Source organism: Thalassophryne amazonica, chromosome 10 (assembly GCF_902500255.1).
Source record: "Thalassophryne amazonica chromosome 10, fThaAma1.1, whole genome shotgun sequence".
In the NCBI taxonomy this organism is placed as follows: domain Eukaryota; kingdom Metazoa; phylum Chordata; class Actinopteri; order Batrachoidiformes; family Batrachoididae; genus Thalassophryne; species Thalassophryne amazonica.
This window is the reverse complement of record NC_047112.1, coordinates 113,505,774-113,531,614: the sequence shown is the minus strand read 5'-3', so window position 1 is coordinate 113,531,614 and position 25,841 is coordinate 113,505,774. Positions and strand designations below refer to the sequence as shown.

The window sequence follows — 25,841 nt, the reverse complement described above, 5'->3', positions numbered from 1 at the left end:
GACCGTTGGGGTTTTTCTGTAATTATTGTATGGCTTTTGCCTTGCAATATAAAGCGCCTTGGGGCGACTGTTTGTTGTGATTCGGCGCTATAAATAAAATTGATTTGATTTGATTTATGCTGTTCACATCAAAAGGAAAACAGCTTCCAAAATTTAAATTAATCTGGTCTACATCTGGGCCAAATTTTATGCTTGTAGACAAATCTGCATAATAGTTTAGTCCCTAAGGGGGGCCTGGACTATTTTGGGAGTTCTACATTAAATTATTTTAAAAACTGTGTTTACTTGACTTAGTTTTCATCCCGATTGTCAACTCTCTTATGATCTAAAATTATCTGAAAAATAAATTTGATTTGGAAATGCCACACTTTTAAGTGTACAAATTTGGAATCCTTGATGTCAAAAACCTATAAAAAAAAAAAAAAAAGAGACTTCATTCACGATCCTATGACTTTCGGTTATGAAGTTATGATATAATCGCATGTGGGTTGGTGACCATCTTGGATTTGGCCAATATGGCGACCCCCAGTAAGCACCCGGCTTGGTGCCCTCCAATGTTCTGGCCTACACCTGGGCCAGATTTCATACTTGTAGACAAAGCTGCACAATACCCCCCCCCCCCCCCCCCATGACTGCCTAAGGGCCTGGACTATCATCTTTTTTTAAACACACTATTATTTTGAACACAACTGTAGATGCCCCCTTTCACAGTGGACTCAAACTGGTTCCATAAGGCTTCAGAAAGCATGCTGGCTTTCATTGGCACCAGCCACATGAGCATCTGTTTCAGTGGTGAACTCTTCCCCTGTTGGTGTTTGTCAGTTAAATCACTCGATGTAGTCTGTGGTTGCACCAAAACCCTGCACCCTTTTGGTGCATTGCTGTGGGGCATAGATTTCACATTAGCAAGGATGAATTTTAGTTTGTTTCTGAATTCAATGAATTTTAATTTATTTCATTTATATAGCGCCAAATCACAACCAAGTTGCTTCAGGGGGCTTTACACAAGTAAGGTCTAACGTTATCAACCCCCAGAGCAAGCACACAGACGACAGTGGTAAGAAAAAACTCCCTCTGATGATTTGAGGAAGAAACCTCAAGCAGACCAGACTCAAAGGAGTGACCCTCTGCTTGGGCCATGCTACCAACACAATTGACAAAACAATTTACAAAATGAACATACAGGAAATTTTGCCGGTGCACAAGAAGGGAGGGGTGCAGAAGAAGACACCACTCCCATCTCTGGATGGAGCTGCACTTCAAACAGAGAGAAAAAAAACAGAATCAAGCATCGGAAACAAATACATTAAGCAACAAGAAAAACAGAAGAAATATTAAGGTGATCGCCAGCCACTAGTCCAAAGCTTCACTAAAAGACCCAGACTTTAGATAAGGGTTGAGGCCGCGGCCCGCTCCGTTTCCTAATAAAAGAATTGAAAAGGGTAAAAAGCATAAAAGCATACTATGCCAGTATGCTAGCCATACGAAAGGCAAAATAAGTGTGTCTCAAGTCTGGACTTGAAAGTCTCTACAGAATCTGACTGTTTTATTGATGCAGGGAAATTATTCAAGATAACACAGCAAGACATGGTAGTATTTTTAAGGAATCAACTTCTTTATGACATCATATGTGGATATACAACCCCAATTCCAATGAAGTTGGGACATTGTGTAAAATGCAAATAAAAACAGAACACAATGATTTGCAAATCCTCTTCAACCTATATTCAATTGAATACAACACAAAGACAAGATATTTGATGTTCAAACTGATAAACTTTATTGTTTTTGTGCAAATATTTGTTCAATTTGAAATGGATGCCTGCAACATGTTTCAAAAAAGCTGGGACAGTGGTATGTTTACCACTGTGTTACATCACCTTTAATTCTAACAACAGTCAATAAGCATTTGGGAACTGAGGACATTAATTGCTGAAGCTTTGAAGGCGGAATTCTTTCCCATTCTTGCTTGATGTACGACTTCAGTTGTTCAACAGTCCGGGGTCTCTGTCGTATTTTGTGCTTCATAATGCGCCACATATTTTCAATGGGCGACACGTCTGGACTGCAGGCAGGCCAGTCTAGTACCCGCACTCTTTTACTACGAAACCACGCTGTTGTAACATATGCAAAATGTGGCTTGGCATTGTCTTGCTGAAATAAGCAGGGACGTCCCTGAAAAAGACGTTGCTTGGATGGCAGCATGTGTTGCTCCAAAACCTGTATGTACCTTTCATCATTGATGGTGCCATCACAGATGTGTAAGTTGCCAATGTCATGGGCACTAACACACCCCCATACATCACAGATGCTGGCTTTTGAACTTTCCACTGGTAACAATCTGAATAGTCTTTTTCCTCTTTTGTCTGGAGGACACGATGTCCATGATTTCCAAAAATAATTTGAAATGTGGACTCATCAGACCACAGCACACTTTTCCACTTTGCGTCTGTCCATTTCAAATGAGCTCGGGCCTAGAGAAGGTGGCATTGTTTCTGGATGTTGTTGATGCATGGACTTCACTTTGCATGGTAGGGTTTTAACTTGCACTTGTAGATGTAGTGACGAACTGTGTTAACTGACAGTGGTTTTCTGAAGTGTTCCTGAACCCACGCAGTATGATCCTTTACACAGAGATGCCAGTTTTTAATGCACTGAGGGATTGAAGGTCACAGGAATTCAGTGTTGGTTTTCAGCCTTGCTGCTTACGTGTAGAAAGTTCTCCAGATTCTCTGAATCTTCTGATTATATTATGGACTGTAGATGATGGAATCCATAAATTCCTTGCAATTCAAAGTTGAGAAACATTGTTCTTAAACTGTTCGTTGCTATTTTTTCACGCAGCCGTTCACAAAGTGGTGATCCTCGCCCCTTCTTTGCTTGTGAATGGCTGAGCCTTTTGGGGATGCTCCTTTTATACCCAATCATGACACTCACCTGTTTCCAATTAACCTGTTCACCTGTGGAATGTTCCATTCAGGTGTTCTTTGAGCATTCATTAACTTTCCTAGTCTTTTGTTGCCCCTGTTCCAGTTTTTTTGCAACGTGTTGCAGGCATCCATTTCAAAATGAGCAGATATTTTCACAAAAACAAAAAAGTCTCTCAGTTTGAACATTAAATATCTTGTCCTTGTGGTGTATTCAATTGAATATAGGTTGAAGAGGATTTGCAAATCATTGTATTCTGTTTTTATTTACATTTCACACAATGTCCCAACTTCATTTGAAATGGGGTTGTATGAATTACATGCTGTAAAGTGGTAGTGGGAGATTAAACAGCAAAAGATCCTATAAAATTTCTGTACAGATGTGCTTTGACATGAGTTACGGTGGAAAACATTGTCCTGAGCACTAAGGTGTCTGATGATGCTTCTGTGTAGGCTTCTTTCACTATCGCTGTCATGGCTTTTAACACCACAGTGCCTCCACTTTGTGTGTTTCAAGATGAGTAACCACTTCCTGTCATGTGTGCAGACCAAAGGTGACATGCATGGTTTATTCTGAGGTTTCTATGAAAAGCTCACAGATTTATGCTCAGTGCTTTTGCCTCTAAAGGAGATTTCTGTGTTGTTTTATTTTATTCCACAATCAGCTTTAAATTTGTTTATGTTGCATGAATTCTGATTCTTAAAAATGAGATCAGTGTGGGAGATTGGTTAGGAGATTAGAAGATTAGTAAAACCGCTGTTGGTTTCTGAGTTCAGTGTGAAATGCTTGCACTCTTTGGAGGGTTTTGTAGCTGCTATCATGCATTTTTTTTCTCCAGGAAGCAGCAACTCTTAGTTGGCAACTAATTTTATAGTTTTCTTAATTATTGTACCCCTTCTCATCACCAGATTTCAGTGAAATTTGTTAACACTCCAGATATTTTGGACTTCGGCTTACTTCAATTTATTTTATTGATGCAGCGCCAAATTACAACAATGCTGCCTCAAGGCACTTCACACAAGTAATGTCCAAAGAGAGATCAAGGATCCACCATGTAGAGTTTATTAGTGTCTAGAGATCAAGGATCCAGTGAGCAATTTCATATTTATTTACTTTAAGACTCAATAAAATGTTGTTGACATAGAACACCTGTAAAGCCTACTTGTAGCACACAGAAAATTCACAGGAGGCATCGATAAGGAATCAGATTGATAAGCGGAATCGGTAATTGTATCAATATCGATAAAATGCGGTAAGCTGCAGTTTACGTATGATCCGACGAGTCGACTAATTTCATAAATAATCATTGACTAGTTGACTATCAAAATAGTCGTTTATGGCAGCTCTAGGTATGAGTTCACCAGCAGCAAAGGGAAGCAGAGAGAATCCTAAGGTGATTGCCGGCTGCTAGCCCTAAGCTTCACTAACAGACCCAGAACTTTGATGAAGTGAGATCAAGACCTGTTCTGTTGCTAATAAGAGGAGTTAAAGGGATTAGAACCATAGTACCATACTATGCCAGTATGCTAACCATACGAGAGGGAGAAAAGATGCATCTTATGTCTGCACTTGAATGTATCTACAGAATTTGACCGTTTTATCTCTGTATGGAGATCATTCCAGAAAACGGGTGCACAATAAGAGGAGGCTCTGTAGCCCATAGACTTTTATTCACCCTAGGGACAGAACATAGTCATGCGCCTTGAGAACGCAGAGCCCGGGCCTGTACGTAGGATTTCATTAGGTCAGTTAAGTAGAGATGTGCTAGTCTGGGAATAATTTTATAGGTTAATAACAGAACCTTAAAATCTGACCTCACAGAGACAGGAAGCCAGTGAAGAGATGACAAAATGGGTGTAATGTGGTCAAACTTTCTGCTTTGTGTCAAAAGTCTGGCAGCAGCATTTTGAACCATTTGGAGACCCTTAATGCTGGACTGCAGTAAACCAGAAAATAGAACATTGCAGTCGTCCAATCTGGAAGAGACATATGCATGGATCAGGGTCTCAGCATCAGCCATAGACAGGATGGGACAAGTCTTTGCTATGTTTCGCAGGTGGAAGAAAGCAGTCCTTGTAATATCTCTAATGTGTAGGTCAAAGGACAGTGTAGGATCAAAAATTACCCCAAGGTTCCTCTCTTTGTCAGTGTGATGTACTGTATGATACACAAGCCTAGGCTAAGCGTTAATGGATCAAACTTATGCCAGTATCTCACTGGACCAAGAACCATCATTTTGGTCTTTGGTAATATGGTAATTTGTTGACCTGTGTTTGATTTGTGGTCACACCACCTGTCTGTGTCCTTGGAAAACACAATTAATTTGCATTGTTCCACTCCACTTAGCGGTTTTAATTAAGCAGACCGATTTTCCGGGTCTGCACCAATTTTAAGTCAGCTGTGGAAGTAAACCTGCATGGGACTGGTGTACCATCCAGGGGGAGTCATAGACTCTCATCTGCTTCACACTACAGAATTTGGACATGTGTAATGACACCAACAGCCCCCAGGGCTGATATATCATAAAGAATAACCAGTTTGCTCAAATCATACAATCCTTTACTGTGAAACAGCTTGAGAATATTCATAGTATGTATTTCTGTCATATTTAGAGTAATCAGCACAGTGGAGTTATTCCACTAAGTGGTGGATTCTCACAGATCTCTCTGTCAGTCACACAGTGATGTGTGATGATGCTGATACAGATGTTGATGGACCAGAACAGGTGCCTCTGTGGGATAGGATGTGGACTACCAATATATGGACTGTTTTGTATGTCATAGGTAGTTTCTTTCCTTCTGTAATGGTAAGATGGACAGCAGAGTTAGGTAGTTGTGAGTGCAGGAATGTGAGGAAGGCATTTTTTGAGACATCTCTGACATCTGGAGTTTTACACAGTTGAATATGAGGAAGTCTGATTAACTGCTTGTGCCTTTTTATGGCAGTATTTTGGAGCAAAGAACTCTCAAAACATCCAATGGAATAACCTTTGTTGTTTTTATCTCTTTTTTGTCTACTGGGACCCATCATTTTAAATCCCACCTTACCACAGGAATCAAAACTTTGTATTTTGGAGTGTTGTGGTCAAAACAAACTCTGTCAACTGTCTGCTCTGCTACTAGCATGGCTTCACTGTAGCAAGAGAAGACAATTCTGGGTAATCAAACATCATTTGGCTCGCCAGCGTGCACCACCTCCAGCGTTGTGCTGAACAATGGGTTTGAACCATGGTGAAATAAGAGGAAACTGAAGGGTTTGTTGTTTTGTTTTGTTTTTACACAACAAGCACAAAGAAAAGCTGATTAATTTCAGCATTCAATGTAATGTGCAGCAGCACAGTCTTGGAAAATAGCCTGTAAGGGCCTTTCACACTGCAAACGTTGAGGGCATTTGACGCGTCGCAGGTCAATCTAAAAAGCATTATTTTCAAAGAGACGCTTCGCGAAAAGCCAAGCTAAAGCGACGCTTTGCCGGGAGCGTTAATTGCCACTTGTCGTCAAGCTGCCGCGGTCAAAATTCAACCCAATCCAGCTTTCTCCGCTGTGCCCTGTGATGCAGCTTTGCTCTGTCCAGTAAAAATGAGACATCAGGCCAAAACACGGAAGACTACAGTGCAGAAATGTGTCACAGAACTGTTCATTTTTACACTGCCGTTTTCTGAAGAAAATCCTTGCAAATGTTTTCTTTACCTCAAAATTAATTTGTGATTACTGTAAAAAAAAGAAAAAGTTTCTTGCATTAGAACACTTTGATTGCTCAGCTTTTTCAGGCTATGGAAAAAGCCAGAGACGTAGAAATCTCCACCCCCCTTACTCCATCCGGCGCGACGCAACTGACGCGTTGAGAGGCGTTATCTGCCACGTCCAATGCTTTCAGACTGAACGGCCCATTACACTGCATAGGCATCTTCTGGTTTTGTCTAATTGTTTCCGTGCTACAGCTGCTGACTTACGTGAACCTCTGTGTGTTGCCTTCACTATTCTCATTATATAAAGGTGCCAAAATACTTGAGAAAAGGCAAGACATAAAGATGAAATAAGCAGCCAGTGAACATATTTGTTTGGCAACTGGGTGCTGATTCTAGAGAAGGAATCTCAGAGTTGCACACAAAAAAAATTAACTGTTGCTGAGAGATCCCTGGAAGTTCTATTTGTTTTGAAGTACAGCATAACGGTGTCCCAGACCAAACAGTCCGCAACTAAAAATTGATCCACCCTGCCTCCACTGCGCATGCGTCATTGGCGACCACAGCAGCTCCTGTGAGACGGAGTCTCTTCACCCACAACAGTAAAATGGATTAATGTGATTATTAACCATCAGATGACAATGTAAAACCTCTTAAATCATTCTAAAGTCAGTTTTAAGCAGAAACAAGGCTGTTTTAAGCAGAAGCGAGGTGTTACTGGGTGACTCTTTGAAATGAGCGACGCGCAGTGAACGCATCAGCTAACCACTCATGTAGCCGCGGCGCTCTGATCGCTTCCTCCGCCTTTTATGATGAAATAATGCAGAATTTATGTGGAAATGATTGTTGTACAAAAGTTTCAAATATCTGTCGCTGATAGATGATGACTGGACTGCAGTTTGAAGCAGAAACGAGGTAATAATCTCTGAACTGCTTCTAATGACGCATGCGCAGTGAAGGCAGGGCGGACCGATTATTAGGGGGGACCGTTTGGTTGGCGACAACGGATCATAAAGTGGCAGGTTTGTGGGTGGTGTTTGAGGTATGGAATTGTTTTTCTCCCGTGTCTGCAGATGTTTCAGTGAGTAGGTAAACATCACATGTGCTGTTTAACTGTTGTAGCTAACAGAAGCATTATCCCCAGAGTCCAGGGAGGAAGTTAAACACAAGCGTTGCTCATTTCTCCTGACAGCTGCCGCCCCAGCAGCACAGTTGAGGCTGCTTTTATGTGATTGTGGCTATCGTTTACACTGTTTTGTTTCACCTGAACTATTAATAAGAGCATGGATTAGATTTTAGCAAATTAATCATTTACAACTGCAAATTACAAAAAGTTGGGACATTATGGTGGAGAAAAAAAAACCCTCAGTGATTCTTGCATTTACTTTGACTTCTATTTCATTGAAAACACTGTGAACCCGATATTTCTCATGAGTTGCATATCAGCTTAAAGCTTGGAATGTGCTCTGTCAGGCAGTGTCATGACTTTTCCATGTAGTCACCTTCTATTTCCACACACAAAATTATGAGCACCCCCCCCTCCATGAAATGTAACATTTTCTTCCAAACAAATTTCCCAAGTGCTTTTTTTAACACAAGGAATTTTCAACACAGTATTTCTAAACATCCTAGTTTTGTTCTGAATGTCTACATTATTTACTTTGCACACAGAAAGAAAATTATTTCACAAAAATTACCAGGATCAAAATGATTAGCCCCCCTCATGGTAATAGTCAGTTATTTGTTGTGGTTTTAGACAAGTCTCAGACATGTCACCTGAGGAATCCCAGCCCATTCTTCTGTGGCGAATCTCTCAAGCTCCTCCAGATTTTAAGGTCCCTCATGCATCCCCACTCTTCCCTCAAAACCCTATAAATTGGTATCATTAGAAAGCTGAGGATATCTAGATTACAAAAATAACTGGTAACAGTAAAAATGCTTTGACTCACTGTGACATATGAGCAATTTATTGACCTACCCTAGCCAAAAGAAAATTTCTCATGAAATCTGATATTTTTTTCCTGCACAACATGGAGTTCATCATTATTTAAGCAAATGGGACATATAAGACACCAAATGAAAACGGTTTTTATCTAGAATCGACGAGATCTTGAATTATGTGCAGTCAGTCCTCGGCTCTGAGGACTGTCGGCCCGGCCATCCACGTCTTCGCTGGATTGAAGTGCTCCAGTGGCGCTCTCGGAACCTGAGCTTGCTTTGCCGGGCTCCAAACAGTCAGACTGTCATCCCCACTGAGGTCCTTACCCTGGGTCTCCTGAACATCAGATCACTGTCCTCGAAATCTTTGTTGATTAATGATTTAATCATGGCTCATCATTTAGATATGATTGGCTTATGTGAAACCTGGCTCAAACCCACAACTCTCCTTCCTCTGAATGAGGCCTGCCCACCAGCATACACATTTAGTCAAGTGTCTCATGGTGTGAAGCAAGGCGGGGGTGTTGCTTTTATTTATAAATCTGGGTTTTCTTTATTAGGTGTTGGGGTCACAAATATAATTCCTTTGAGCATTTGACTCTCCGTTATGCCCATTAAGCGAAGTACTGTCAGGGTCATAAAACCGGAGCTCAGCTATGTTATTTTGTCACTGTTTATAGGCCCCCTGGCCCATATTCTGATTTCTTAGATGAGTTTGGTGCTTTCATCTCTAGTTTGTCAACTAGTGCAGATAACGTTTTGATTATTGGTGACTTTAACATTCATATAAATAAGCCCTCTGATCCCCTTAGCAAATCATTTATGCAAATTGTGGATGGTTTAGAATTCCAGCAATGCATTCAGGACCCGACACACATTAGTGGAAATACCCTGGATCTGGTTCTTGCACGTGGGTTTGCTGTCAGAAATATTGACATCTTGCCTCTCGCATCTATAGTCTCAGACCATTCACTTATCAGGTTTACATTTACGCTACCACGTGTAGTGGAACAGCAACCTTGTCTACTACTGTGGCGTCGTATTAAACCCTCAACTATGACTGAACTTGAGGCCAGACTACCTGATATTTTAGCTTCGAGTCTGGAGAATGCTAAATCAGTAGACAGCCTTGTGGACAGTCTAAATTTAGCGCTTAAAACTACACTTGATAAGATTGCGTCTCCTCTTTTGGGGCCACGCCCTCCCAAGACACAGTCACCTTGGTTCAATAGTTACTTTTGTGACCTCAGGCAGAAGGCTAGAGGTTTGGAATGGAAATGGTGTTGTTCCAAATTAGAGGTGTTCTGCCTTGTGTGGCGGGATGCTATTTTAGATTATAAGCATGCAGTACTGGCCACAAAGTGGACCTATTACTCTGATTTGATCAGTAAAAACAAACATAACTCAAAGTTCTTGTTTGACACGGTCGCATTTCTTATTCACGGGCAGCCACCTGTTAGTCGTTCTCCCTTTTCAGCACAGGATTTCTTGGATTATTTCGAGAAGAAAATAGAAGATATTAGGCTGCTCATTGTGCTCATTGTGGCCTTCAAAGCAGCAGCAGTGTTTCTGCAGTGGTGGACACAGCTAACCAAAACGTTAGCGTTGATAACCATTAATCAGATAACTGAAGAGTTATCTTTTATGACGATAAACCGATAAACTGCTTAAAAATGTATCTTTATTACAGATAACCGATAACGGATAACTATTAGTATTGATTCGGACGCGGCCTCATCAGATTACACTGTCGGCTTCTGATAAACCAGTTTCACTTTAAGCACCGCGGGGGCTGCTGGGTAAATTCAGGGATCACAAACACAAAGAATGCTCAAAAAATGAATAAACAAAAAAAATAAAAACCCCAAACACTGTCATCATCTTTCAAAAGTAGTAAAACACAGTATTAGAAGTTACAGTTTATCTCAGTATTATATACACCGTCATTTACAAACTAAAAGATGCTGCTTTTTTCGCACGCTTTCAACCCTGTGGCTTAAACAACCAAAATACGTCCATTAATGCATTGATTGGCAGAGTAAAATACACGTAGTAAATATAAATTCTTACCTTTTAGTTTCAGTGGAATTCATCTGAATAAATAATCCACATAAAGCATCCTTTTTTAATCCAAAACAGTGTCGAAACCAGTCTGCTCAGTGGCTATAAACACACCATAAACAGACTAAAATGTTTTAGAGTTTACAAACGTTTTTGACAGTTAACTTTACCAGCAAAGAAAATGTTATCAGATTGAAAGTTATCGGAACTAAATGTATCAGAAGATAAGTGGTCCGATGATGGTTTTAAAACTTATCTGAAAAGCTAATCCAATAGCAAAAACATTAGCTTCGATAACTATCTGTTATTGGATTAGCTGAACTGTGCCCACCACTGTTTCTGTACCCTTTTCCAGATTTGTGCCTCGAGATAGTCCTGTCTTGGAGGTCTTCAGAAAATTCCTTTGACTTCATGCTTGGTTTGTGCTCTGACATGCACTGTCAGCTGTGGAACCTTATATGTAGACAGGTGTGTGCTTTTCCAAATCATGTTCATTCAACTGCATTTTCCCCAGGTGGACTCCAATTACATTGTAGAAACATCTCAAGGATGATCAGTGGAAACAGGATGCACCTGAGCTCAACTTGGAGCTTCATGGCAAAGGCTGTGAATACTTATGTACATGTGATTTCTTAGTTTTTTATTTTCAAAAATCCCCAAAAAACCTTTTTTTTCCCACATTGTCATTATGGGGTATTGTGTCTAGAATTGTGAGGGGAAAAAAAGAATTTTATCCATTTTGAAATCGTAAAATGTGGAAATACTGTGAAAACTTTTTGAATGCACTGTAGTTCTTCACCAGGGGCGGCGCATATTTTGCTTTGTTGTCTTGTTGAAAGACAGTGCAACTATGCAAACCCAGTTTTGCTGCTGACTGCTTGAGTTTGTCTTTCTAGATTTTCACGTATCTTTCTTTCTTCATGATTCCTTCCACCTTGAAGAAATTCTCAGTTCCACATGCACTGAAACATCCCCACATCATAGTGCTCCCACTGCCATGTTTCACTATAGGGATGATGCATTTTGGGTTATATGCCTCTCCTTTCTTTCTCCAAACATAAGCAATATTTCTATGACCAAAGACCTCTAGTTTTGTTTTCATCATCTTTGCATACTTCAGCGTGGCTTGAAGGTGTCTCTCCTGCAGAAGTGCAGTTTTTCTTGGTCTGCAATGTTGCAGTCCATTTCCTGTCCAGGGCTCTTGTGATAGTCTTCTTTGTGACTACAATTCCTGACTTGGCTAAGTCATTCACTAGTGTCTTGTCAGTTGTTGTGAGGTCTTTAGACACAACTTTCACCAGTTTTTTTTTTTATGGAGCACTTTACTACACTTTACATTATACAGTTTTTAATTCACAAAGTGAAGTTCAAATGTTTTTGTGTAAATATATGAAAATACAGGAACAGAAACAAAAAAGCAAATGCATAAAAAACAAACAAACTACAAGAATATATACAATGTGGTGATAAAATGAAATAATGTAGTCCTAAAAGATATTAGGTTTTTCTTACAGCTGTAAGAAATCTATATGTTGCCAAATGTTCTGAAACAGTGAGGTTGTCCTTCAGCAGATAACTTTTTTTTTTCCAGATGTAGTGTTGGACAGCTTTCATAGTCACATTTTAGCATCAGGTACTGCTGGTCCTTTCCACGACATCAGAAGTAATTTTTTCGCAGTGATGAGAGAATAGGAAATAAACTTTCGCTGTGTTGAAGTAAATTTTCTAGATATCCGAGATGTGCCCAGGATGATTAATAAAGGTTCTGGTGACAGTGTGGTATTAAAAATTCTTGACAATATGTCAAGACCTGTAGGTGGCAACTTTAAGCCAGGTAAAAAAAAAATAAAAAAAAAAGGCATGGAAGAGCAATGCATTGAGGAACTGACATTTTTCACTAGTTTCTGAGGCATTTGAAAAATATTATGAATCTTTACTTTAGAATAATGAAGTCTATGTATAATTTTGAATTGTATTAGACAGTGTCTGGCGTTGTTGGAACACGAGTGTATATATTCAAGTGATTCTTCCCAGATATCATCAGGAATTTGAATATCTTTCCCATATCCCATATCCTTCTCCCAGCTGTCTTCATATTTATTATTATTCATAATTATTAGACAGTCATTCATAGTTCATTGTATATATTAGAGATAAATTTATCTTTTCACGCAGAACTGCATTTAATGACTCTGTAACACAGGTTAACTGCAGCCTGATGCACAGTGCGCACACCAGCGGACTGTGCACGAGTGTGTTTTTGGACCGCGTTTAAAAAGTTCCTCAACTTCAGAGCCCGTCCTGCTGCAATCAGCCCATACAGACGGAACCAGACAGCAGAAAGACCTCAGACAGACATCAACGTCTGCATCAACAGGCTGATAACAGCGATCCCTCACATGACCGCTGAGAAAATAATTATACGCCTCTAAAAACTTGAAATCCTTCATGGTCGCCGTCTCCAAAATTTAATTTCTCACAATATCGCTTTCAATCATCGGGGATCAAGAGTTGACACGTAGTCTGAAGTCATCTTCCCGTGAGTTTTCTCATCGCATCTGCTTGGAGTCTGGAGTTTTCTGCCTACCGTCTGTGTGCGCATGTGCAGGAAAGGCGGAAGTAAATAACACCGATCCCTTCTATAAGTATTGTTCAGTAGGAAGCGTTAAGTGCTGTGCTTTTTGATCAGGCAGGTTTTGGGCAGCTTCGGGGCCCTTGAAGTAAAACTGTCGCTTTATCTTAATTTTTCACCACTAAAACCCTAGAGAGCATATGTCTGTGATTAATATAACTTAAAACCTGGAGCGATGGCATTTTCAATGTTAAAGTTAGTATTAACTAACTAACTACTATTCGCAACTCAGCATGTTTGTGTGCATTTGTTTTCTGTATAATAATTAATGGCTCAGCATTTGTTGTAAAAGAGTCAAATGTATTACAAATTGTAATATTTTTAAATGTATTTTTATTTATATATTAATAATAATAGCAGCAACAATAACAATAATAATAGTAATAATAACTAATAATGCTACAATACAATTTTAGAGAAAGAGCCAAAAAGAACCTGATTAAAAACACAACAGAAAATAAAACATAAAACCAACTAACAATGAACATAAATAAATATAGAAATAAATAAGTGTTTCCTGTGAACACCTAGTGACTCTTGCACCTCCATTTCATCCTTGTATCCTGTAATTCCAGTAATTACAGAAAAACCCCAACGGTCAAAAAGACCCCCTATGAGCAAGCACTTGGCGACAGTGGGAAGGAAAAACTCCCTTTTAACAGGAAGAAACCTCCAGCAGAGCCAGGCTCAGGGAGGGGCAGTCTTCTGCTGGGACTGGTTGGGGCTGAAGGGAGAGAATCAGGAAAAAGACATGCTGTGGAAGAGAGCAGAGATCAGTCACTAATGATTAAATGCAGAGTGGTGCATACAGAGCAAAAAGAGAAACACTCAGTGCATCATGGGAACCCCCCAGCAGTCTTAGTCTATAGCAGCATAACTAAGGGATGGTTCAGGGTCACCTGATCCAGCCCTAACTATAAGCTTTAGCAAAAAGGAAAGTTTTAAGCCTAATCTTAAAAGTAGACAGGGTGTCTGTCTCCCTGATCTGAATTGGGAGCTGGTTCCACAGGAGAGGAGCCTGATAGCTGAAGGCTCTGCCTCCCATTCTACTCTTAAAAACCCTAGGAACTACAAGTAAGCCTGCAGTCTGAGAGCGAAGCGCTCTATTGGGGTGATATGGTATTACTAGAGGTCAGGGTAATGCCATCCAGAGTAAGGATCTGGTTAGACACCATGTTTCTAAGATTTGTGGGGCCAAGTACAATAACTTCAGTTTTATCTGAATTTAAAAGCAGGAAATTAGAGGTCATCCATGTCTTTATGTCTGTAAGACATTCCTGCAGTTTAACTAATTGGTGTGTGTCCTCTGGCTTCATGGATAGATAAAGCTGGGTAACATCTGCGTAACAATGAAAATTTAAGCAATGCTTTCTAATAATACTGCTTAAGGGAAGCATGTATAAAGTGAATAAAATTGGTCCTAGCACAGAACCTTGTGGAACTCCATAATTAACCTTAGTCTGTGAAGAAGACTCCCCATTTACATGAACAAATTGTAATCTATTAGATAAATATGATTCAAACCACTGCGGCGCAGTGCCTTTAATACCTATGGCATGCTCTAATCTGTGTAATAAAATTTTATGGTCAGCAGTATCAAAAGCAGCACTGAGGTCTAACAGGACAAGCACAGAGATGAGTCCACTGTCTGAGGCCATAAGATGATCATTTGTAACCTTCACTAATGCTGTTTCTGTACTATGATGAATTCTGAAACCTGACTGAAACTCTTCAAATAGACCATTCCTCTGCAGATGATCAGTTAGCTGTTTTACAACTACCCTTTCAAGAATTTTTGAGAGAAAAGGAAGGTTGGAGATTGGCCTATAATTAGCTAAGATAGCTGGGTCAAGTGATGGCTTTTTAAGTAATGGTTTAATTACTGCCACCTTAAAAGCCTGTGGTACATAGCCAACTAATAAAGATAGATTGATCATATTTAAGATCTAAGCATTAATTAATGGTAGGGCTTCCTTGAGCAGCCTGGTAGGAATGGGGTCTAATAGACATGTTGATGGTTTGGAGGAATGACTAATGAAAATAACTCAGACAGAACAATCGGAGAGAAAGAGTCTAACCAGATACCAGCATTACTGAAAGCAGCCAAAGATAACGATATGTCTTTGGAATGGTTATGTTAATAGTTAAAATTTTATTAGCAAAGAAAGTCATGAAGTCATTACTAGTTAAAGTTAAAGGAATACTCGGCTCAGTAGAGCTCTGACTCTTTGTTAGCCTGGCTACAGTGCTGAAAAGAAACCTGGGGTTGTTCTTATTTTCTTCAATTAGTGATGAGTAGTAAGATGTCCTAGCTTTACGGAGGGCTTTTTATAGAGCAACAGACTCTTTTTCCAGGCTAAGTGAAGATCTTCTAAAGTAGTGAGACGTCATTTCCTCTCCAACTTATGGGTTATCTGCTTTAAGCTGTGAGTTTGTGAGTTATACCACGGAGTCAGGCACTTCTGATTTAAGGCTCTCTTTTTCAGAGAAGCTACAGCATCCAAAGTTGTGCTCAATGAGGATGTAAAACTATTGACGAGATAATCTATCTCACTCACAGAGTTTAAGTAGCTACTCTGCACTGTGTTGGTATATGGCATTGAAGAACATAACAAAAAAGGAATCATATCCTTAAACCTAGTTACAGCGCTTTCCGAAAGACTTCTATTGTAATGAAACTTATTCCCCACTGCTGGGGAATAAGTTTCCATAGTCCATTAAAGTAAATGTAAATGTTAAGAAATGATCAGAGAGAAGGGGGTTTTCAGGGAATACTGTTAAGTCTTCAATTTCCATACCATAAGTCAAAACAAGATCTAAAGTATGATTAAAGTGGTGGGTGGACTCATTTACATTTTGAGCGAAGCCAATTGAGTCTAATAATAGATTAAATACAGTGTTGAGGCTGTCATTCTCAGCATCTATGTGGATGTTAAAATCGCCCACTATAATTATCTTATCTGACCTAAGCACTAAGTCAGACAAAAGGTCTTAAAATTCACAGAGAAACTCACAGTAACGACCAGGTGGACGATAGATAACAACAAATAAAACTGGTTTTTGAGACTTCCAATTTGGATGGACAAGACTAAGAGTCAAGCTTTCAAATGAATTAAAGCTCTGTCTGGGTTTTTGATTAATTAATAAGCTGGAGTGGAAGATTGCTGCTAATCCTCCCCCTTGGCCCGTGCTACGAGCATTCTGACAGTTAGTGTGACTCGGGGGTGTTGACTCATTTAAACTAACATATTCATCCTGCTGTAACCAGGTTTCTGTAAGGCAGAATAAATCAATATGTTGATCAATTATTATATCATGAAAGAGGATGTGATACAGAACCCTGCGGTTAAATAACCCTGGTTAAAAAAGATGTTAGATGCTTGTGTGTGTCACCTGGAATTTGGCTGACACCTGCCGCGAGAGGGTTCGATGGGCTCACACAGCGCACACTCTGCCTTTCAGCCGCTGGTGTGTGCAAATAGTTGTAGCAACAGGTGTACGAGGCGTTAAAAGCAGCTATGATTTTACAAGTTTTGCACACGATTCCTGCTCCATGCGCATTTTCTGCACAAATCGACCAAATTCGCACTATGAGTGAAGAGGCCCCTAAGGGCAGAATATAGGGGTGATTTTGAATAAGGAAAGTTGGGTTTTTTAATCATCACAATGGATGCCGACTGTAATTTGTTGTGTGGAATAGCCCCAGATTACGTTTCAGAGTTTCTAGAATTCAAAACATTTCACGCGGGGGGTAATTTTGGGTTTTAGCTTTTTTTGTTTTTCACCACTTTCCTCCCTGTAAAAAGGAAAATATGTACAAATCATAGTTAACTTTTGTTAAATCTCATATTTTGATGTGTGAAGCTTTATTATTACATCTAGAATTATTTAAACAGATTAATTTGGATGTCTTACTATAGTATGATATATTGGTTTATGGTGGTACCATAAAAGAATTGGTAAGTATCACTGTATACAACTTTTCTTGCTGTCAAAGATGCACTTTTTACTTAGAAAAAAAATCACTTGTTCAGATACAGTCGGGAACACTGGCTTTTCTAAGTAAGAATTGTGCATCAAGAATCTACCAGAATGCTCCAAAATGCACCTTTTTTGTAAGGGGGGTATGCCTGCCAAAAATGTTTCAGTTTAAAAAAGATCGCACTAGCACCCATGGAGAGGCCACTTGGCTTGTAATGTATAGATAGTCATTAATTGCAGTCAAGGTAAAACTTTTAAATAATCTTTATTGGTTTGGTGACATATCACCCCAGCCCTAGTCTGAACCTGGTTTCTCGGCCTTTTAAAATTATTCTCAGGGTTCTAGCTAGCACAAACTTGTGTTACGGCCCGTTACGCTATAATTTTGGACCGTTACGCTTATTTTGGACTGTTACAATTTTCAATACAGCGTCTGTAATCAACCGTTTCTGCAGCGCGACTCCAGTTTGAAGCATGAATCGAAGCAATGCTTCAATTCAATGGCTCGTGGCTCTTTGATTCGCTGCTCTTCAGAAGCGGTAAGTCCACTTCTTAACCCCTTTGAAAGCCATTAAATTATCATGAGTCACTTTTGTGTGGATTAAAGTCACTAACTGGGACTCTTGTCTTGCAGTCGAGAAACGAGAATCGTCCTCTGTTCCATGCTTCAAACACTGCACGGCTCTCTGCTGAGACAGAGTCCGCTCAGAATTAATAACTTCAAAACGAATCGCCGCTTTAACTAAAATGACACTTCTTTCAAATGTTGCAATACAGACAATAAACTACAATCGGCTAAAACGTTTTTTCCTCCCAAAATAAGGCGTCCTGCATTCCTTATAAACCTGATCTGCAGCACAGAGCTCAGCTCATAGCTAATGCTTTTGACAAAAACTAACAGATTTTATTTCTGTTTATGTCCAGAGATCAAGGATCCACCATGTAGAGTTTATTATGTCCAGAGTTTAAGGATCCAGTAACCAATTTCATTTTTATTTACTTTAAGACTCAATAAAATGTTGTTCAATTTCAATTTAATCAGCTTATAAAGCGCCAAATTACAACAAAAGCCGTCTCGAGGTGCCTCACACAGAACAGTTCAACAAAAAATTAAAATAAATAAATAAAAATTCAAATACCTAATTAAAAACAGAAGTAAAAGAATAAAACATAACAAAATAAAAACTACTCATAAGAAAGAGAATAAAAATAGGTTTTAAGTCTTGACTTAAAAATGTCCGCGGACTCCGACTGCCTCACTGAGGGCCATGTACTGACAAACCCAGAATGAGATTGCCCACTCAACAAACTTCCCCAGCCTTCTGGACATGATGAAGGCACTTGGGCTGTGGTACCTGGCTTTTCCCTTTGGGTACCCCTAGAATGGCCAATTTTTAGCTTGAATTTTCAAAAGCTTCCCCCCTTCCGCACCATCCCACCCCCTGGTCGCTTCGCTCCCTCGACATTAACACTACACTAAAATTATCTGAGCTAGAACCCTGATTCTTATACCTGCGATGCTACAACACGTTTTGGCTGTCAAATTTAATATAATTTGAACTCAAGTGTTTCTGATGCTGTTGTGCAAATTAATCTTGATGTTTCAAGGTTAGGGGATGTGAAATCTCTAGTTGGTCTTCTTTAGTGTGAGAGTAGAGAGTAAATTACAGGACTGTCTCTCTTGTATGTTTCCTTTTCTAACAGAAAGAAGAAGGGAAGGTCCAAGGCCAGCTGAACCACACAGATTCGAGTCAGTACATTCGTGATCTGAAGGATCAGATAGCAGAGCTGAAACATGAGGTGAGATTTGTGAAACTAACCTGTTAATCTGTTCAGCACACCACCAAATGCTACACTTTTTCCCTTCCTTGTACAGATTCAGATTTTGTCACTTCTTTGAATTGGTGTTTTTCACCCCCATAAGATTTCACAACATTCCCTCAGATATGCTTTTACTTTGAGGCTAACAGATAAGTAGAAGTGTTAACTACACCCATACACATCCTGTGCCTGCACACCCAATGCAGATATGTTTAGTGTCAAGAGGATTTCAGGCGTACTGCACTCTCAACCCAAACAGGATCACCACAACAAAAGTCTTCCTTAGAGTGATGTCATGTGCACTACAGAAATATTTTTATTGTCAATTTAGCAACAGTTCAGGCTGTACGTAATCAGTAAAATCAGTGAATCTAATTATTTAAATAAGTCACTGGTAGCAAATTTAATTCCGGATCAGTTGGGTCGCTGATGTCACACCACTGTTTGCCACACTGCAGAATAGTCATTTCAGATGTGTTACCGCTGGCTAAAATCTGATCCCACTCACCCAGGTTATGATTCAGTGATACACATTTGAATTTATGAGGTGAAGTCTTTCTGTAGTTTGTGCATGTCAAACATGGAGAGAACAGGCATGTTGAAAAGCTCCCACATCTGCCTTTTTCAAGTTTCCTATTTAAAAAATAAATAAATCAATGGCAAACTTGTCTTAATCTTTATACAGAGATGGTATCTTTATTATTTATTCAATAAACGTACCATATATGTATTACAAAACAGATTAGGACATGCAAATTGCACCTTATAATGGAGTTATAGTTTCAGATGTTTACATGCACTCATCATGGACATAAATGTCATGGCAATGTTGCGAATTCGGGTATTTATTTGAACTGTTGTTTTTCTCCCACTGGGTGATTGTATATTACAGTATACATCCATTATAGACAAAAAGAAAACAATTAAGAAAACTTTCATTTATTTTGAAATCAACTCATGGCCAGAATTATACATACAGATGAGGACAACATTATGAGACCCCCCCCCCCCCCCATGACATTTAACGTGCAAAATTTTCCCAAGTGCTTTTTTAACAGAGCAAGGAATTTTCAACATAGCATTTCTAAACATCCTAGTTTTACTTCAGATGCTTACATTATTTTATATCACAAATCAGTTTAGACTTGAAGAAAAAGATTTTTTTGAAGCTCACAAAGCAGGACAAAGATATACAGAGTTATCACAGCATTTCTAAATGTCAAGAACTGGAATGAGAAGTATCTTCTAGAAATTCAAAGTGAGCCACACAGTACAGAACAAGCCCGGCAGAGGTAGGAAGTGAAAGATTTCAAAGACTGGAAAGCTAACTAGTCAGAAATGTGTCTAAAGACCCCAGAACAACTGCCAAGACACGAGTGAATGACTAAGCCAAGTCAGGAATTGTAGTCTCAACAAAGACAATCGCAGTCCAAGAAGCCAGTCGCAGTCCATTCCTCTCCAGGGCTTTGGAGAGGAATAAAAGGCCACTCTAAAATGCTCAGTTTTGATTTATTGGGGGAATTTTTTTTTTTGGGGGGGGGGGGGGGGGGGGGGGGTTAGAAAACCAGTCAGTATCTGGTGTGAACACCATTTGCCTCACGCGGTGCAACACATCTCCTTCACATCGAGTTGATCAGGTTGTTGATTGTGGCCTGTGGAATGTTGGTCCACTGCTCTTCAGTGGCTGTCTTATACGCCGGTCCACATGTCCAGTGAGTATGCTGACCATGCAAGAACTGAGATGTTTTCAGCTTCCAGGAATTGTGTGCAGATCTTTGCAACATGGTGCTGTGCATTATCATGCTGCAACATGAGGTGATGGTCATGGTTGAATGGCACATCAGTGGGCTGCAGGATCTCATTACAGTATCTCTGTGCACTCAAAATGCCATCAATAAAATGCACGTGTGTTGTCCGTAACATACACCTGCCCATACCATAACCCAAGTGGCTACCATGGGCCACTCGATCCACAGCGTTGACATCAGCAAGCCGCTCACCCACATGATGCCACACACACACACTGTCTGCCATCTGCCCTGAACAGTTAAAACCAGGATTCATCCGTGAAGAGAACACCTCTCCAAAGTTCCAGATGCCATTGAATGTGAGCATTTGCCCACGAAAGTCAGTTACAACGATGAACTGCAGTCAGGTCAAGACCCCGATGAGGACGACAAGCATGCAGATGAGCTTCCCTGAGATGGTTTCTGGGAGCTTGTGCAGAAATTCTTTGGTCCTGCAAAATGATTGTTGCAACAGCTGTCTGGGTGGCTGGTCTCAGACGATCTTGGGAGGTGAACATGTTGGATGTGGAGGTCCTGGGCTGGTGTGGTTACACTTGGTCTGCTGTTGTGAGGCCGGCTGGATGTACTGCCAAATTCTCCGAATCGTCTTTGCAGACTACGTATGGTAGAGAAATGAACATTCAATTGACAGACAACAGCTCTGGTGGACATTCCTGCAGTCAGCCGGCCATTTGCACGCTCCCTCAAAACTTGGGACATCTGTGTCATTGTGCTGTGTGATAAAACTGAACATTTTAGAGTAGCCTTTTATTGTGGCCAGCCTAAGGCACACCTGTGCAATAATCATGCTGTCCAGTCAGCATCTTGATATACAATGCCTGTGAGGTGGGATGGATTGTCTCTGCAAAGGAGAAGTGCTCACTATCACAGATTCAGACAGATTTATGAACAATATTTGAGAGAAACAGGTCTTTTGTGTATATACAAAATGTTTTAGATCTTTGAGTTCAGCTCATGAAAAAAGGGAGCAAAAACAAAAGTGTTTATATTTTTGTTTAGTGTGTGTGTGTGTGTGTATATGTGTGTGTGTATATATATATATATATATATATATATATATATATATATATATATATATATATATATACACACACACACAGTGGGGAAAATAAGAATTTGACCCCCTGTCAGTTTTGCAGGTTTTCCCACCTACAAAGAATGGAGAGGTTTTATCGTAGGTACACTTCAACTGTGAGAGATAGAATCTAAAAAATCCAGAAAATCACACTGTATGAGTTTTAAATAATTAAAGAAATAGAGAGAGAGAGAGATTGAGAGATTGATTCTGTTTTAGAAGTGTTTATTTCTTGCTAGGTTTTACACAATATACGTGAAACACGTTAGATTTATACAGAAACGCAGTGGTTTGGGAGCAGATTCTGCCATGTTGAGTTAGCAGCCAGAGAAAGACCAGCTAGTGATGTCACAGTGCTTCTCTGTTCTGACTGGCTGCCCCCCCCCCCCCCCCCCCAAAAAAAAAGGTCTGTGTCCCACGAATGTTCCCTGTGAATTTGAGGACCCTGGCAGTAATAGGACCTGACTTATGCTGAGCACGAACAGACAGACGGACGCAGTACCTGATGACCATATTTTGATGGCCTCTGGTAAAAATCATGATTCTCACCTGTATCTTTTTTGTGTGTGTTTGTGTTATGGTGGCACATCTGCACTGCCTGTAATTGCAGTACAGCTTCAGTAGACATGAGGAGGTGTAGCCTGAGTTGTGCCCTTTCAGAGAAAGTGACATGAATTAAAGAGTATGAGGAAAAGATGGACCTACTCATTTCTGACTCGCATAATGAATGTTTTCTTAAGTCTGCATATGTTTCTACCAATGGAACAAGATCTTTGCTATTTATTGATGGTGTGACTGCTGGTGAAAAGATGCAAAATGATTAGGTTAAAGATTTTAGAAGGTTTTAAGAATCTGGAAATATTGTAATGCTTTTTTCTCTGAACTTTCAGTAGGTGCCTGTGGTCAGCTATAGAGTTTGAATAATTGCTTGAACCAGAGAATTGCTTTGCACATTGCTTTTCTTACAAAACTTGAAAATACCATTTTTCCATGTGGTGATGTAATCACTGAAGCATAATAAAATAAAATAAAAGTGAATTTTTTTGTCAGGTTAAATTGTCCATCATTGTGATGACCTGTGGAAAGAAACTGTTCCTGTGTCTTGTTGTTCTGACATACAGAACAATGTAACGTTGACAAGAAGGGAGGAGTTTAAAAAATGTGTGTCCAGGGTGTAAGGGGTCTGTAGAGATGTTACCAGCTGGCTTCCTGGTCCTGGACCAGTATAAGTTCTGGATTGAGGGCAGGCTGGCTCCGATGATTTTTTTTTTTCAACCTGACAGTTGGTTGAAGTCTGTACCTGTCATGTTTGGAGTCAGAGGGAAACCAAACAGAGATGGAGATGCACAGGAAAGACTGGGTGATGGATGTGTAAAAGATGATGAGCAGTTTCTGAGGCAGGTTGAACTTCCTGAGCTGTCTGAAGACGTACAGCCTCTTCTGTGCCTTTTTGCTTATGGAGTCTATATGGGAGGTCTACTTCAGATCCCAGGAGATGGTGGATCCCAGGAACCAGAAAGTGTCCACAGTAGACACAGTGTTGTTAAGGATAGAGAGGGGGTGGTGTGATGGACAGGTTTCTCTTGAAGTCCACTGTCATCTCCATAGTGTTGAGCGGGTTCAGCTCCAGGTTGTTCTGCCCACACCAGATGACCAGCTGTTCAACCTCCTGTCTGTGTGCACCCTCATCACCATTCTGGATGAGACCAATGATGGTGGTATTGTCTGCAAACTTCAGGAGTTTAACAGAGGGGTTCCCTGAGGTACAGTTGTTCGTACAGAGGGAGAAGAGCAGTGGGAAGAGCACACACCCCTGGGGGGCTCCAGTGCTGATTGTACATATGCTGGATATGATGTCTCCAGCCTCACCTGCTGTGTCCTGTATGTCAGGAAGTTGGAGATCCACTGACAGGTGGGAGCTCACACAGTAGTTGGAGAGTTTTTGGTGGAGAATGTCAGAGATGGTGTTGAACGCCAAACTCAAGTCCATGAACAGCATCCTCACATATGTCCCTGCAGAGTCCAGGTGCTGCAGGATGTAATTCAGTCCCACGTTGACTGCATCCTGAATTGGCCTGTTTGCCCGGTAGTCAAACTGCTGGGGGTCTAGCAGGGGTCCTGTGAAGTCTTTTAGGTGGCTCAACACCAGCCGTTCAAAAAACTTCATTAATTTAATTAATTTATTTCATTTCATATATAGCGCCAAATCACAACAAAGTTGCCTCAAGGTGCTTCACACAAGTAAGGTCTAATCTTACCAACCCCCAGAGCAGCACACAGGCGACAGTGGTAAAGAAAAACTCCCTCTGATGATTTGAGGAAGAAACCTCAAGCAGACCAGACTCAAAGGGGTGACCTGCTGCTTGGGCCATGATACCGACAATTTACAAAACAATTCACAAAACGAATATACAGGAAATGTTGCCGGTGCACAGAACAGGAGAGCCACAGAAACAGACACCACACCCATCTCTGGGTGAAGCCGCACCTCAAATAGAGAGGAACAAAAACAATCAGGCATCAGAAAGACAACAAATACAGTATAATTTGTCTGCATTAAGCAACAACAAAAACAAAAGAAATACTAAGGTGATCTCCGGCCACGAGCCCTAAGCTTCACTAAAAGACCCAGAATTTAGATAAAGTTGAGGCTGCAACCGCTCAATTTACTAATAAACTTAATTAAGAGTATAAAGCATAGTAACATACTATGCCAGTATGCTAGCCATACGAAAGGGAAAATAAGTGCGTCTTAAGTCTGGACTTGAAAGATTCAAGATTCAAAGATTCATAGCTTTGTTAGATGCACAGTAAAGAAACATGTTTCCCTGTACAATGAAATTCTTACTTTGTTGCCCACACTGGATGACCATATATATATATCTGTAATGGCCTATGTAGATAATAGTGCATCAGTGTGCAACATTCACTGTTTTGTGCAATGTTCAGCAGTAAATGGTTTAGTGCAAATGAGCCAATGGGTTCAAGTTAGCAGGTATTGTAGTGCAATAGAATGAAGTGTCCGTAATATACTAAGGTGTCCATTAGAAAATAAAGTGACCACTGATGGGGAGCTCCGTCCTGTTTTATTGATGCAGGGAGATCATTCCACAGAACAGGGGCACGATAAGAGAAAGCTCTGTGACCCACAGATTTTTTATTCACCCGAGGGGACACAAAGTAGTCCTGCACCCTTGGAACGCAAAGCCCGGGGCGGTACGTAGGGTTTAATTAGTTCATCTAGGTAGGGAGGTGCCAGTCCGTGAACAATTTTATAGGCTAGTTAGCAGAACCTTAAAATCTGATCTCACAGGAACAGGAAGCAAGTGAAGAGATGCCAAAATAGGTGTAATGTGGTCAAACTTTCTGCTTTGTGTCAAAAGTCTGGCAGCAACATTTTGAACCAATTGGAGAGCCCTAATGCTGCACTGCAGTAAACCAGAAAATAGAACATTACAATAGTCCAATCTAGAAGAGACAAACGCACGAATCAGGCTCTCAGCATCAGCAATAGACAGGATGGGACAAATCTTTGCCATATTTCGTAGGTGTAAGAAAGCAGTTCTCGTAATATCTCTAATGTCGTGGTCAAAGGACAACATAGGATCAAAAATTACCCCATGGTTCCTCACTTTGTCAATATGATGTATGACACATGAGTCCAGGCTAAGCATTAGCTCGTCAAATGACTACAGATGTTAGGGCGGTGGGCTTGTAGTCATTTACTCCAGTTATGGAGGGTTTCTTTGGGACTGGGAAAATAGTGGCGCATTTGAAGCAGGAGGGGACCTCACACAACTCCGCCAGCTGGTCGGCGCAGGCTCTCGGACATGATGGAGAGACACTGTCAGATCCCGGAGCCTTCTTGATCTTTTGTCTGTGAAACTGCTGGCATACTTCCTCTTTACAGAT

The 25,841-nt window shown here is 40.4% G+C and overlaps 1 protein-coding gene across 4 annotated transcripts in view; it reads left to right on the top strand.

Annotated features, from left to right (window-relative positions):
• The window catches only part of evi5b (ecotropic viral integration site 5b), a 226,825-nt gene that overhangs the window by 189,721 nt on the left and 11,263 nt on the right, over positions 1 to 25,841 (top strand). For all 4 annotated transcript variants that reach the window (XM_034180724.1, XM_034180723.1, XM_034180722.1 and 1 more), the window contains one exon: positions 18,930 to 19,025. In XM_034180724.1, the coding sequence (XP_034036615.1) occupies positions 18,930 to 19,025 (96 nt within the window). The remainder of the gene's footprint in view (positions 1 to 18,929; positions 19,026 to 25,841) is intronic.